The sequence below is a fragment of the Physeter macrocephalus genome, chromosome 20 (genome assembly GCF_002837175.3).
Source record: "Physeter macrocephalus isolate SW-GA chromosome 20, ASM283717v5, whole genome shotgun sequence".
Lineage (NCBI taxonomy): Eukaryota > Metazoa > Chordata > Mammalia > Artiodactyla > Physeteridae > Physeter > Physeter macrocephalus.
Genome location: NC_041233.1, coordinates 53,594,749 through 53,608,964, shown reverse-complemented (window position 1 = coordinate 53,608,964; position 14,216 = coordinate 53,594,749). Strand labels below are relative to the sequence as shown.

The 14,216-nt window shown below is 41.8% G+C and overlaps 1 protein-coding gene across 1 annotated transcript in view; it reads right to left on the bottom strand.

Annotated features, from left to right (window-relative positions):
* DNTT (DNA nucleotidylexotransferase) overlaps positions 1-13,304 on the bottom strand; it is a 36,167-nt gene extending 22,863 nt beyond the window's left edge. The window contains exons 1-3 of the mRNA XM_007117898.2: positions 13,055-13,304; positions 1,046-1,220; positions 212-340 (exon numbers count right to left, since the gene is read on the bottom strand). Of these exons, the coding sequence (XP_007117960.2) occupies positions 212-340; positions 1,046-1,220; positions 13,055-13,257 (507 nt within the window). The 5' untranslated portion in view covers positions 13,258-13,304. The remainder of the gene's footprint in view (positions 1-211; positions 341-1,045; positions 1,221-13,054) is intronic.
* Positions 13,305-14,216: the final 912 nt, after the last annotated feature.

The following is a 14,216-nucleotide window of genomic DNA, read 5'->3' as shown; positions in this document are numbered from 1 at the left end:
GAATGTGCTCTGAATATATTTGTCTATTTCCATGACAAAAGGAGTCCCATTCTTGACAGAAAGAGGAACCAGAGATCAGGTTAGGGGAGTGGGTAAGAGTGTGAAAAACATTCCTAGATTTTCAGGAATATTCATAACTTAATTTGGAGATTCATGGAAAGAAGCAGAAAGCCCTGCGTTTGCTCTAGGTGTTGTTGTAAATCTCCATTACCGTGAATATGTGGTTCTGGTTGTTTAAAGTGGTTCTTCTCTGACACGCGTACTGAGAGATCTTTTTTACAGTAAGTGGTGGAGTCTTCTGGAAAGCTGGGTTGGGAGTAGCTGAATTGTCTGTTCTCACCTAAACAAATGCATAAGCATCCATTTTAAATAACAATTAATAGTGGTGATAATAATAGATGTGCATGAAGAAAAAGGCAGTTTGATGGCAATTGTCTGTGGAAAGAGAATAAAATTATAGGAGGCTCAAATTTTATGTTATATGCATCTCTAATATTTGAATTTGCTATAATTAGCATGTATTATTTTTGCAATCTGAAAAAATAACATGAAAAAAACTACCAATTAAATATCATTTTTCTTTTCTGTGAACTTATGTAGTTATGGTCCGTTGGTGATGGGTGTGGAATTAAGAGCTTAACTTTATTTTTTTCTTTATGAATGATCACAGTAAGAAAAAAAAAAAAGAACCATCTACTCTTCTGACTGCTAGACATCAAGACTTCAATATTTCAAAATATTTGTGTATAGACTTGTTTGTAAAAATAGCTACCATTTATTAAGGGCATATATAAATCAGGCTCTGTCTTAAGCACTTCACATGTGTGTTATTCTAATCCTCATAACCGTCTTACAAGATAGGCAGGCACTATTGTTCTCATAATGTAGAGGAAGAAACCGAAGCTCAGAAAAGCTAAGTGACTTGCCCAAGGTCACACAGGCAGTAAGCAGAAAACCTGGGGTTTAACTCAGGTCTGTTGGTTCTAGAGCCCATGTTCTTAATCATCAAGCAAAAGGCAATGCAAATCACATTCGTGACACTTACAACAAGCTGGTGTTTTCCTGTAATCTCCACGGGTTTTCCTGCTCCCATACTTTCTATCAGCCAGGAGACGTCGAGGAGTTCTAGCTGTGAGCTGGCTCTTACGTTCTGTACCTGAAGCCAGTCAAGAACCTCTGAACCAGAGTTGTTTTCTGCCACAATGTGGGTGACAGAATCACTGCAGAATGCAAGACAAAGTTACCAGCTGAAGGGACTTTTGAAATGAGAAGCTCTCCTCTTTCCCTGAGGCGTTTCGGAGCGTTCCATCTGATGGAGAAAGACGCCCAGTAGACCTGACCATAGGCACAGAGAACCTAGACCTCCATGCAAGGGAATTCTACTTAAATTAGTGTAACAACAGTGGTCTACGTTACATATCAGATGCAAGAAAAATTAAGAAAACAGTAAGATTGTGGTGTCAATGGAAAATCAAGGTCCAGAGAGGATGGAGGATAAAATCGTTCTTAAATTAGCACCTTGCACTCTGCTTGTGGCTTTGATGTGCCACTTCCTTTTTATTTGTAGAGGGCTTTAACCCAGTGCCTTTCAAACTTATTTGTGACCCACAGTTAGAAACACATTTTATATCATCACCCAAAATAGAGATAGATGTAGAGGTCGATATGCTTATAACATCCCACTAAATTGATCTCACAACCCATTAATAGGAGGTGCCCAGCCTTTGAGAAATATTGTTTTACATGTTTTTCAAAGCACAACCCTGTGACGTAAGACCCTGAATCTTTTCCCTAGTAAGTACTGAGCACTTACAATGTTTCAGCACTGTCCAAGTACTTTACATACATTATCTCATTTAATACTCACATAGCTCCTCAAGTAAATGTCATACTAGTCACACTTCAAAAATGAGGAAACTGAAGAACAGAGAGGTTAAGGACATCCTGAAGGTCACACAGCTGGTAAATGATATTTACCCTTTTTGACTGTCTTTTCTGGGTCAAGTATGTTATTTCTCGTTTTTAAGAAGTCTTCACAGTCAGCATTAAATCATTGGAACTAATAATTTTTAAGGCTCCTTCAGTTCAAATAGTCTATGAATCTGGGAAATAACAAGAGCAAATAGCGTACTTAGGTATCTAAGAGAAAAAAATAGATTTTCTCTTCTTTTTCCCACTTCTCTTGCTTGACTTCTTCTTTCTCCTTCTCCTTTTCTTGACTGACTCTTGGATTCATTAGGTATTTTTTGGTTCACTGTTATATGCACAGCCCTAGGTTTCTTGTGGTGGTGATGGGTACCAAAGAAGAAAAGAGAACTCTCTGGGCATCAGTATCTTATGTTAACAGTATGTTACGATAAGACACAAGACATGGACAGGATCTGCAGATGGTACACAGAGAGAGCAAAGCATTTGGTGTGGGCTGGGAGAGGTGGATGGCTTTGTGGAAAAGCAGGATTTGTGCCCTGTCTGGGTGGATGGGAGGGATAAGGTACCTGGTAGGCAGAACTTTTGGTCGTCCTGGAAGAAAAGGTTCAGAGGAAAGGAAGGAGAATGGCCTGTACTGGAGTGAAGAATTCATGTTGTAGATGTGGCTGAGTACCACATTACAGAGGGTCTTGGAAGCCTGGTTGAAGAAGTTGGATCTTGTTTTCTGGGATTATGGAGCCACTGAAGGCTTTTGTGAGCAGGACATGGATAGCGTTGTTGTGTTATTTTAAAAGACTAATCTGTTACACACAATGATTTGGAAGGGGGAGTCATGGGTTGGGGAAAGGTGGGGAGCTACTTAGGAAGATGAATCACTGGACCAGATATAAGATGACTTTAACCCCACTCTGGTTCCTATAGCTCTAGAAAGGAAGGCAAAGAAGACATATGATGGACAGCTGGCATCGCCTATAAAATATGGTGTGGAGAATAGACTCAAATATCACTCCAGCATATCTATCACACTCAAGTATTATCACTTCTGGTAGAAATAGGGATTTAGGAAGTTGCATCTCTTTGGGCGAAGGGGTGGGGGAGTGGAATTGAAGTTTATTTCAGGCATGCTGCATTGGAAGGATGGCTGGAGATCCAAATGAAAATAGCTGGCTCACAGTTGGGATCTGAGGCTGGCGCTGGGAGAGAGGTGAGGGCTGGAGATCAGAGCTGAGACCATCTGGATGGCAGGATATGCAGCAGGCCCAAGCAGAAATAAGTCAGGGTAAAACAACCTTGTACAGGGGATGAGGGAAGACGGCTAGCTGCTTCCCTATTCCAGATCCATATAATTCCAAAGATTATTTATGGTAAACTTCTTGAAAGATTGTTTATGTCAAGACTTGAACAACGAAAGAATTAACAGGGCTACATAGTAAGTATTATTCCTTCTATATTTCTGCCCTTTGAAGGGAAATTTTACTATTACATTATTGATTATAATATTTATTCTTATTATTATAAATAGGGTTTTGTCTGAACCTCAGAGGGAGGAGGGTGTGCTGAGGAGGAGCTCTGGGGCTCAGCGTCCAAATTTAGACCCCTCACCGTCCACTCTTCTACCACCATCCCCCAGTGGGGATATCTGAGCTCACCCTATTGGATGAGGACCACATTCGTCTCTTACTGAATTCATATAAGCATATTTGTGAATATAGGCTATACATCATATGAAGGAAGACTCTGATTTAGACTTCCAAGCCCTGCTCATTAAGCAACTAGCAAACAAAACAAAACAACAACAACAACAATAAAGCACATACAAAAACAAAAAATCAAACAAACATTCACATTGTGCTATTCAGAGTTCAGTACTGTTTGTCACTCGTTCCCACAAAGTAAGAGCTTGAAAGTCAGCATTAGGAACTTTGACATCATCACAGTACAGTCATATCTCAGAGATTTTGCAGGTTCGGTTCCAGACCACCACAATAAAGCATTTGTTCACTTTCTGTTCTGAGCCCTTAGCAGATAGTATTACCGAGAAGGGTCACCCCCTCTAGTATGTTCTGCTGCCAGTGTCTTACTGCTGTGTTGTGGCAGCCCTTTGCTGACACAGTGGTTTCCTCTCTGCCCTGAAGACTCCAGTATTGAAAAGACTAATAATATTTGAATATTACCATGTGCCAGAACCGTGGTAGGCACATTTCATACACTACCTCATTTAATTGTCCATAACACTATGAGATAGGTATGATTATCCCCATCTAAAAATAAGAAAAGAGAGCTTTTGAGAGATATTAAAAATTCACCCAGCTAATAATTGGTGGAGCTGAAATTTGATCTGAGGTCTGTTTTAATCTAAAATCTGTGTACTGGGGGACTTCCCTGGTGGTGCAATGGTTAAGACTCCATGCTTCCACTGCACGGGGTGTTGGTTCGATCCTTGGTAGGGGAACTAAGATCCTGTGTGGCGTGGCCAAAAAAATAAAATAGAATAAAACCTGTGTGCTAGACCACACTGAGCTGTCCCTCTATGACTTTGTACTTAATTCCATGGCTCTGGCGAGAGCTCTTCCTTTTCTCAGAAGGGATACCATCAGGACGAGTATCACCATCACCACCACCACCATCATCATGATCACGATGAAGAGTCTCTCCGAAGCGCAGAAATAGAGGTGGACTAACACTTCCTACAAAACACTGTTAGACACTCTCTCCCTGCTGCTGCCACATAGGATTCACGTTTTGATGTTTTAGGTCCAGTATAATATGGGCTACAATAAGGACTGTCCAAGAAAGTCTGAAAGAACAGTTACTATGGCTACACACCAGGATGGAGAAGTCACAGAGAGGCTGTCAGGCTCCCTGAGCTCTGGGTTTTGCCTAAACTTCGGAGGGAGATAGATGTGCTCAGGAGGAACCCCCGGGGCTCCTCTTCCAAATTCAGGTCCCTCACCATCCACACTTACCACCCCCTGCTCCTCCACACCATCTCTCACCTAGGGTATCTCTGGACTCAGCCCTGCCTCTAACAGAGACATTCAGAATGCCTGGGGATGTGGGGGAAGGGTGCTGTAAAACAATCAACAAACAATTAAATACTGGTATATACGAAAGAAAAAGACTAGAGAGAAATATTCCAGCCAATCAGCAAGAATAACAATAACTATTACGCGCATGCGCGCGCGCGCGCGCGCGCGCGCGCGCGCGCGCGCGCGCGCGCGCGCGCGCGCGCGCGCACACACACACACACACACACACACACACACACACACACACACACACACACACACACACACACACACACACACACACGGATATATTCTTACTCAATCCGCCCAAGAGTCTTATGAGGTGGGCAATAAAATTTCAAATGAGAAAACCAAGCCTGCAGAGGTTACATGAAACCAAGATTCAAACCCAGGTGTTCATGACTCGAGCAATCTCTTAACGTTCTGCTAGACTGTGGTTAGACCCCTGTGCGAGGTTTTGTTTGTTTTAAGCATTTTTCTATATTTTCCCATTTTCTGTCATGAACCATCTTTCATCACTTTTCTACTGAAAGGAATAAATACACATGAATGTCCTTTTCAAGGGCAAATCAACCTGGGATTGGGGCTGAGGTAGTCTCTGCCCTGGCCCCAAAGACCTGGGCTTTCTTCTTATGATAAAAGGTGGCAGTGAGCCTCAGGCAGCCATCTTCAATCTCTTCCAAAGACCCCAAGGCAGTGCTGAGATGGCTGTTCCTGAAATATCAGTGGATTCCATTCTTTAAGTGCATCTAGTTTCTTAGCCATGACCGATTAATAGTGCCTTGGACTAGGTTTGGGAGGCTGTGAACCAATTACAGGAATCCTGAACTAAGATTTGTCCTTCAGCTTCCCATAGGGAAAACCATGCGGGGTCCTCTTCTTCAACTGGTGCTGAACTGAAATGTGCTTGACTTGATCCTTGGCATCCCTAAGGGCAGGGACAGTGTTATAATCTTCCTGGTTATAATCTGCATGGTTATAATCATGCCTGGCGCCCAGCTCATGGCCAGATTTATAGTAGTGGTCAATAGAGAGCCCACTAGTAGAATGAATGGATTAATCTATAGCTCTAAAGGAAAGTTTCTAAAATTCTAGTGTCTACTAGAGACACACAGGAAGGTGGACTAAAAGTCAGATGCCTGAGCCTTATTACCAGAGATTCAGATTCAGTAAATCTCACCTAGGGCCCAGAAATATGGATTTTGACAAGCTCCCTTGGTGATTCTGACATAATCAGTCAGTTCGAGTTATCTAGTTGGTGCCCAACCGACAAGCCCAAAACGTAACGGCTTTGAAAAGGAACAGTTTTGTGACGTCTCGCAATTTTGTGTGTCAGGAATTTAGGCAGCTCAGCTGGGCCATCCTTCTGTTCCGTGTAAGCTCATGGAGGTACTGATGTTCCACACAGCCTGCGTGTCTGGCTCCTTGGTAAGGGTGGCTGGGAGGTTGGGCTCAGCAGCATCAGTCAACCTGAGCACCTTTAAGTGGCCTCTCTCAGGGGGAACTCAAACTTCTTACCTGAGGCTCTGGGGTCCAAGGAACAGCAGAAGCCTCAGGGCCTTTTTTGACCTAGCCCCCAAGCCACATAGTGTCACTGCTGCTGTACCCTATCGGGTACACCAGCCCCTCCCCCAATGCAAGGAAAGGGAAAATAGTCCCTGTCACTCCGTGGGGGCCACCATATTTCAAAACCACCTCGCAGCCCAAGAACTCCACCTTGTGCAACGGAGCTATAGAGAAAGATCGCTCTTTACCTGCCCCAGCTTAGAGCTGATCCCCATGCTGGACTTGCGGCTTAATTACAGCAATGTTTCCCCACATGGTACTCATTTCTCTGCAGGCACATGAGATAATTTTAGGGAGTACATAACTGAACATTTTAAAAGTTTATATGTTTATTAAATCTGTATGTTTAAATTATGTATATCAGACCCATGGTTTTTATGATTATTATTCCTTAAGATAGGGCTAAATTACAATGATTCCGTTTAGGGGCAATTAAAAGAAACACATTAGGTATATAATAATCCAAAGGGTAAAAGATATTATAAGAATCATGAATGTGGCCCTCAGATGTCCAGAAAGCTCTAAACTGAAAGATTAACTCACAAATCTCAGTTCTGATTTTTTTTCTCAGATACCGGTATCCCTGATCTTTCTGTCTTTCTTTCCCCAGTTGGTCCTGCCTCTTGATACAATTAGAAACACTCTCCATGAGGAAAGAGGCAGCCATCCTTCTTTGCCAGGAGCCAGACTGACACCCCAAGCTGATTCCACCAGTCCTCATGGATGGTCACCTGCTTTTTTCTTTGTCTTTAAAACTCTTTTCTTTCCCTGGAGAGGGCATTCTTTTTTTTTTTTTTAAATTAAAGTATAGCTGATTTACAGTATTATGTTAGTTTCAGGTGTACAGCAGTGATTCAGTTATTTTTTTCAGATTGTATTCTATTATAGGTTACTACAAGATATTGAATATAATTCCCTGTGCTATACAGTAAATCCTTGTTGCTTACCTATTTTATGTATAGGAGTTTGTATCTGTTAATTTCTTAATTCTTTCCATCTGACATAGGACTTGTTTTGTAAACAATAACTTTAAATAGTTATTTATAGTTGAGCAGAGACATTCACAGTTTAAAAAACTCCTCTTGCTAATTTCCCTAGCAACTGATCTGTTTCAGAATCCCTGACACCGAAAAACCCAGGTAGTTTTATTTGGTTTTATTGCCCACTCTTACTAGCACCAGTAAAGCCAAGTTTCTATTTCCAGTCCTTGATATACTTAAGACTGAGAGGGTCTTGCCTTGATTTTTTGACCCACAGTAAATGAGACTATGAACATTGTCATTAATTTAAAGTCCACAAATTTTGAAATATAAAGTAATTTGGACCAGAGGAGGACTAATTTTTACATTGCATGCTCTTGAACTCAGAAAAATAAAGTCTTTTTTACTTTGCTGATTACAAAGGTAATACAGGTGCATTGTAGAAAAAAAAATTTAGTGACAAAAATTACTCTTGGTAATCATAAGTTCCTTTGGTTGGCTTCATATTCACCAGATAAATCATTCTTTGAGCAAATATTTCCTGAAGCCTACTCTGTGTAAGAAAATTGTCAAGGGTATGAAGATGAGGTCTACACAATGGCCCAGATGATGCCCTTGCCCTTGTGGAGTCAGGGACGGATAACTGGGTGAGATGAGGAGCAAACCCAAGTGGAAGAGCCGGGGCCCAGCCCTAGGCCATGGATCACACCTGTGTCCATGGAGGAAGTTTCTTCCTCTAGGAAGGCTTCCAGGGGTCTTAGGTCTTAGATGCAGAGAGGTGCAGGGAGGAGCCATTCAAGGTTGGGGGAGAAAGAGTGAGAAAAAACCATAAAGAGAAACCAGTGAAGATGTGTTTGGACATTGGACCTAGAAGAGGCCTAGAGATGGACCTGTTCAACATCATATTTTCTAGAGCAGGTAACAGCTCTTTCATCTGGTGTTCAGTTTATTTTGCAAACAATGACTTTTAATATTTTTATTTGAGATACCACAAATTTGAAGTGATCAGACATTGTCAAAGATAAACAGAGCTGGATACTACTGAAAGCAGTAAGAATAGATTTTATTCAGTAATAACTATTGCAATAGGGAAGGGGGTCCAGCATGAATGGAACTCAACTTCGAGGGAACAGAAGTCAGGAGACCTTGTAAAGGCTGGAGTGTGGGAAAGGCACAGAGAGGCATTAAGGGGGTTGGTCCTTGTGACCTAGCCACCTGGATTTGCTAATTGCTGCTTATTCAGAGGAGAAAACGTCTGGAATCTTTGTGACAGGAGGCAGTGGTGCAAGTTAGAGCAAGGGGCCCACTGAAGTTAGGCCTTTACCTTCCTGCAGAGACCCAGGGTAAGAATGATCTCCTTGGATGTTTGCTCTTAGGTCCTTGAGAAGACAGTTCTGGGTGGTTGGAAGATTTACATCTCAAAGGGGCAGAGAAAGGGTTTATAATGGCAAGGTTTCTAAAGTAACTGCTCTAAGAGGGGGTTCAGGGGTCTATCTGCCTATTGCCAGGTTTTGGCTGGAACAAATAGTAAATTCTCCTGGTAACCTTGAGCTTTCTCAGGCAGGCATTTTAAGGCGGGGCCAGGGGTACAATCCTAGGGACATGGCCTTAAGCTGCTAGAAGCCACGTTAGAGTTTAGTCAAGGAAAGAGTCTTTACCAACATTCAGGTGAAAAACCATGGATTTGACTACCAGGAAATTCTTTGAAGACAATAGTTTTGGGATAATAGGTGAGGCAGAAGCCACATTTCAAAAGTTACATAGTGAATGGATGGAAACCAAAATGACACAAGAAGCCTCGAAGTGTTGGGTAGGAAAATGCTACTTTTTTAAAAAAGAGGAAGACGAGTACATACTTGGAAAATACATTATGCTATCTTTCCATGCTAGGTGACAACAAAGGTACAGTTCCTGACTCCCCTGTCTGATTTTAAACTCTTCGCTTGCAGGGTTCAAGTCTTCTACTATTTTTTGTCTCCAGAACCTGACAAATATTGTGCAGAGTGGGTATTAACAGAACCCTTTATATTTGATGCCATGATGGTATATCTTGTTTTCAGTAAAAACAATGCCTTCCAAAGGTACCCTTGTAGACAAATTATGCAGGTCCAGGAAGGGCAAAAGTATCCTCTGATGGGTTTCTACAGCTTGAAAAGTGGAACTCAGCAAGTGTTAATCTGCTGGGCGATGTAACCATGGAGATCCACCCTTCCTACCCAGCTCTTTCTTCTTCAACCTCAATGATTTAGGTCAAGACATAGATGGTAGGCTTTGCTAATATGTTCATAGAGGAGGGTTGATGCAGATAAAGTTTTAAAATAGCTCAAAGTACTGGAACCAAGGATAAAAGAAGAACATGACAAACACTAGATTCTGATCCTTCTCTATCTTGTCCCAGCTAGAGTAGCTCGAATATTATGAAGCTGCTCTAAAATTTAGGATGTTGGCCATGGAATAAAATTCAGAAACATTTTTAATGAATGTGCACAAATACCTCAAAGAACTTGACACCTCTCCTGATTTATATTTTAAGAACCAGCTTCCTAGGCACATGGAATAGCATGTCTTTTGCAATATAACATAAATATTAAAGAAGTCCAATCCAAATATAAAGATACAGTGCACATATGCTAGAAATTTAAATAATTTCAGATAGTTCTATGCATTCAGGTACACCATTTCTAAGCTGTGTGTTCAGGTCCAGGTAAAGTAGGAATCAGATTTTTCCTCAAATTTAATCCTCCTGGCAGCCAAAGAATGTGTTAGAAACTATGGAGATTACTGTCTATTTTCAGAACATTTTTTTTTTTAGCTCCTCTTTTTCTGAATCCTATATATCAAAAGGAGAGATCTAGCTGTTCTTATTGAGAAGTATCCTTTCTTTTAAAAAACAACTTCCTTTATTTTCATTTTAAAAATATACGTTTATTGTAAAACCATTTGGAAAACACAGAGCATAAAAGCAGCCATAATGTCTCCCTACAACCTCCTCCGCCTACTACCTAGTCTCTCCCTACTACCCCTTTCCCTTCAAAATAGACGATTTGATGGGTTTCCTTCCTTTCTTTGTTCTGTATATTTACGTCATTTGATCTAGTTCAGAGTGTGGAGAGAGAGCCCTCTCCTTAGGGTTTTACTGTAAAGGTCAATGGAGACAGCTAAGTAACAAGAAATCAACCACACTTTACATTTGTATAACTGTTTTAATTTATCTAAGTACATTGACATCCATCATCACATGTGGTATCACGTCAGATAGTCTAGACCATTTATCAAGAAACTAAGGTCAGAGAGAAGAGGGGGGTCTTGCCCCACATCACATGGCTGGGAAGGGTCAGAGCCAGAATTTGAGGTCTCTAGATATCTTATCTAGAGATTTTCCCCTACAATAATTTCCATTGTCTTTTCCAGTTAAAGTCTATATAACTATGTATGGAAATTCCGTTTGAGAGCTAGGACTTTTACTTCTTGTGGGGTTTTTTTTGTGCCATAAAACACATTTGTATTTAATGTGTCTTCTGAGCAGCCAGCCTGGGAACTTTGCCACCGTCATCTCACAGCAGCCGTTGGCTCACCGTGCGCCAGTTTCCTCTGTCGCCTGAGCAGCTGGGCTTGGTCCCTGGCAGCAAAGCTGCCTGTTGGGCTCTTGTCAAAAGAAGAAGTTTGCCTCCCAGCGTCTCTCCTAGTACCTGCCTCAGCTACCGTGTGCATATTCGTAGCTGTGCCTGTAACTGAACTAGTCAACTCTTGCTGGAAGTGTGGACATTTCAACAGAGAGCTTTCTATGTAAGTGATGCCTTGACCATCTGGCTCTCACCTTCCTGTCTGGCCCTTGCCAAATTTCTTTACCACAAAAAGCAGTTCCATATTTGCTAAGGCTTCTAGTTTCTACTTTTTCAGTTTCCTTTTTTTCAATTTCGGTTTTTAGCCACTTACCTATGTCATCTTTCCCCCTCCTGATTCCAATATTTTTTGTAAGTCTGTTAAATAAGGCAGACTCAACAATTGGAGGACATCTATGATTTTGTGGAAGGGATGTTTCAATGAGATTTTGAGCTTAACATCCCAAATGAGATAGGGGTTAAAAAGGAAAAAAGAGGCAGGAGTTGGGGGAAGGAGACCATGTAAAGAGAAATCGGGTGAGGGAGACCATGGGAAACTCAGGAATTTCTGAATGGGGCACTTCAGTAAAAAATAAATAAATAAAATGTTTCTATGAGATTGACTCTTTATATGAATTGTGGGTATTGTGAAAATTATCATATCTGATTATTGACTTTTGACATGTTTCTCTAGCAATTTGAAACTGACACCTCATCAGGAAATGCTTGTCAGTTTTATTTTTTAACGTCAAAGACTATCTTCAAAGTAAAAATGTATTTTCACACAGAATTCCTATAGATTTTCCTGAAAAAAAAATGCGGTCAACCTATTCCTTGGACAATCAAAGCCAGCCAATTGCATTAATTATCATTCTTTATTCATTACAAACCCTCTGGCAATTCTGTTTGGAACTATTTATGCCAAGGTTCTAATACCATTTGTGTCTGGATTTTTGTTTTGTTTGAGACCAGTGAAGAGTTTACGTAACTGTTAGAAAAAGAGCAGGGCCAATGCTGGGATGTGAGTGGGTTTGCTAGTGAACCAGTTGAGGTGCCCCACACGCTAGCTTCAGCTGCCTTCTTGTGTGAGCTCTGAGCTCATCACTCTCAGCGTGGTGTCCATCACGCCTGGACAGAGCTGCCCCTGAATCTTTAACCAGCATCCCTCTCTCTACAAATCCCACTCAGACTGCTGCTTAAAAAAACATAATCAAAGCCACATTTGTGTGCCTATGGTGAGCCAGGTAGTCACTCACCCTAGCCCATCACAGACACTACCCACCTCAGCACAGTCAGATGCACAGCTCAAGGGCCAAGCAATCAAACCACTCTTTTTGCTTCCAAGCAGCTGACAGTTTTTTTTTTTTCTTTTTTTTTTTTTTTTTCTGGTATGCGGGCCTCTCACTGTTGTGGCCTCTCCCGTTGCGGAGCACAGGCTCCGGACGCGCAGGCTCAGTGGCCATGGCTCACGGGCCCAGCCGCTCCGCGGCATGTGGGATCTTCCAGGACCGGGGCATGAACCCGCGTCCCCTGCATCGGCAGGCGGACTCTCCACCACTGCGCCACCAGGGAAGCCCAAGCTGACAGTTTTTGATTGAACTCAGTGATGCTTTAGTTTAATTTGGTCAAGAACAAACTCGAATGGTTTCATCATTGGACTTCCCAACTAGGTTTCTGTTGATCATCCCTGGATACCTCATCTCATAATAGTGAAAGGCCAAAAAAAAAAAAATTACCTTATCTTTTGGTGCCAACTGGTTTTAATATAATTGCATCAAATCCCCACTCATCTTATTTCCTTTAACTAATTGCCTCAAATTTGTTCTTTAATTTCATACTTGTTCTCCCAGTGGGAGAGTCACCTCTTCTGTAGGTGGAGGAAAACACGGGTTCCTTGGGTTCCAAAGAAACCCTGCTTATTCACAAACTGAAATCCGTGATGTCTTACCTGAGCTCATTTTCAACCCTGAATCCTTTCCTTCGAGCCAGCTCCATGAGGAAGGTTCTGCGGGTGGTTCCCATTTTCTTCTCCAAAATGAAGAGGACCAAATCTCGAAACTTGATGTCATAAGAAGGGGAGGCCGTTGAGGCACCCACCTGCCTGGGTCTCTTCCTCCGAGGGCCCGAGGGGGCCACGTGCAGTGGATCCATGGGAAGAGACTGCTGCTGCCTCTGGCTGTGCCAACAAGTGTTGTCTCCAGAAGTGAGGGAGAGCCTGCCCCTCCTTCATAAGGAGCCCTGATGTCATCTCACCATCTCACTGGGCTCTGCCCTGTTCATAACTTCCTGCTGAAGATCCATGGGGAACTGCTACCTCTGTTCATTTGTCCAATACAGACATGATAATGGAAATGGTAAATTAACTTTTGCATTCCTATGCATAATCTCATCAGATCCTCAGAATAACCTTTTGAAGAAGGTAGGGAAGCATCATTTTCCCCATGTTATTAATTAATTAATTAATTAATCTATTTACTTATAAATTTCTTGAGACCCTCTTGTCTTTCTTTCTTTCTTTCTTTCTTTCTTTTAACACCTTTATTGGAGTATAATTGCTTTACAGTGGTGTGTTAGTTTCTGCTTTATAACAAAGTGAATCAGTTATACATATACACATGTCGCCATATCTCTTCCCTCTTGCATCTCTCTCCCTCCCACCCTCCCTATCCCACCCCTCTAGGTGGTCACAAAGCACAGAGCTGATCTCCCTGTGCTATGTGGCTGCTTCCCACTAGATATCTATTTTGTGTTTGGTAGTGTATATATATGTCCATGCCACTCTCTCACTTTGTCACAGCTTACCCTTCCCCTGCCCGTATCCTCAAGTCCATTCTCCAGTAGGTCTGTGTCTTTATTCCCGTCTTGCCCCTAGGTTCTTCCTGACCATTTTTTTTTTTTAGATTCCATATATATGTGTTAGCATACAGTATTTATTTTTCTCTTTCTGACCTACTTCACTCTGTGTGACAGACTCTAGGTCCATCCACCTCACTACAAATAACTCAATTTCTTTTCTTTTTATGGCTGAGTAATATTCCATTGTATATATGTGCCACATCTTCTTTATCCATTCATCTCTTGATGGACACTTAGGTTGCTTCCATGTCCTG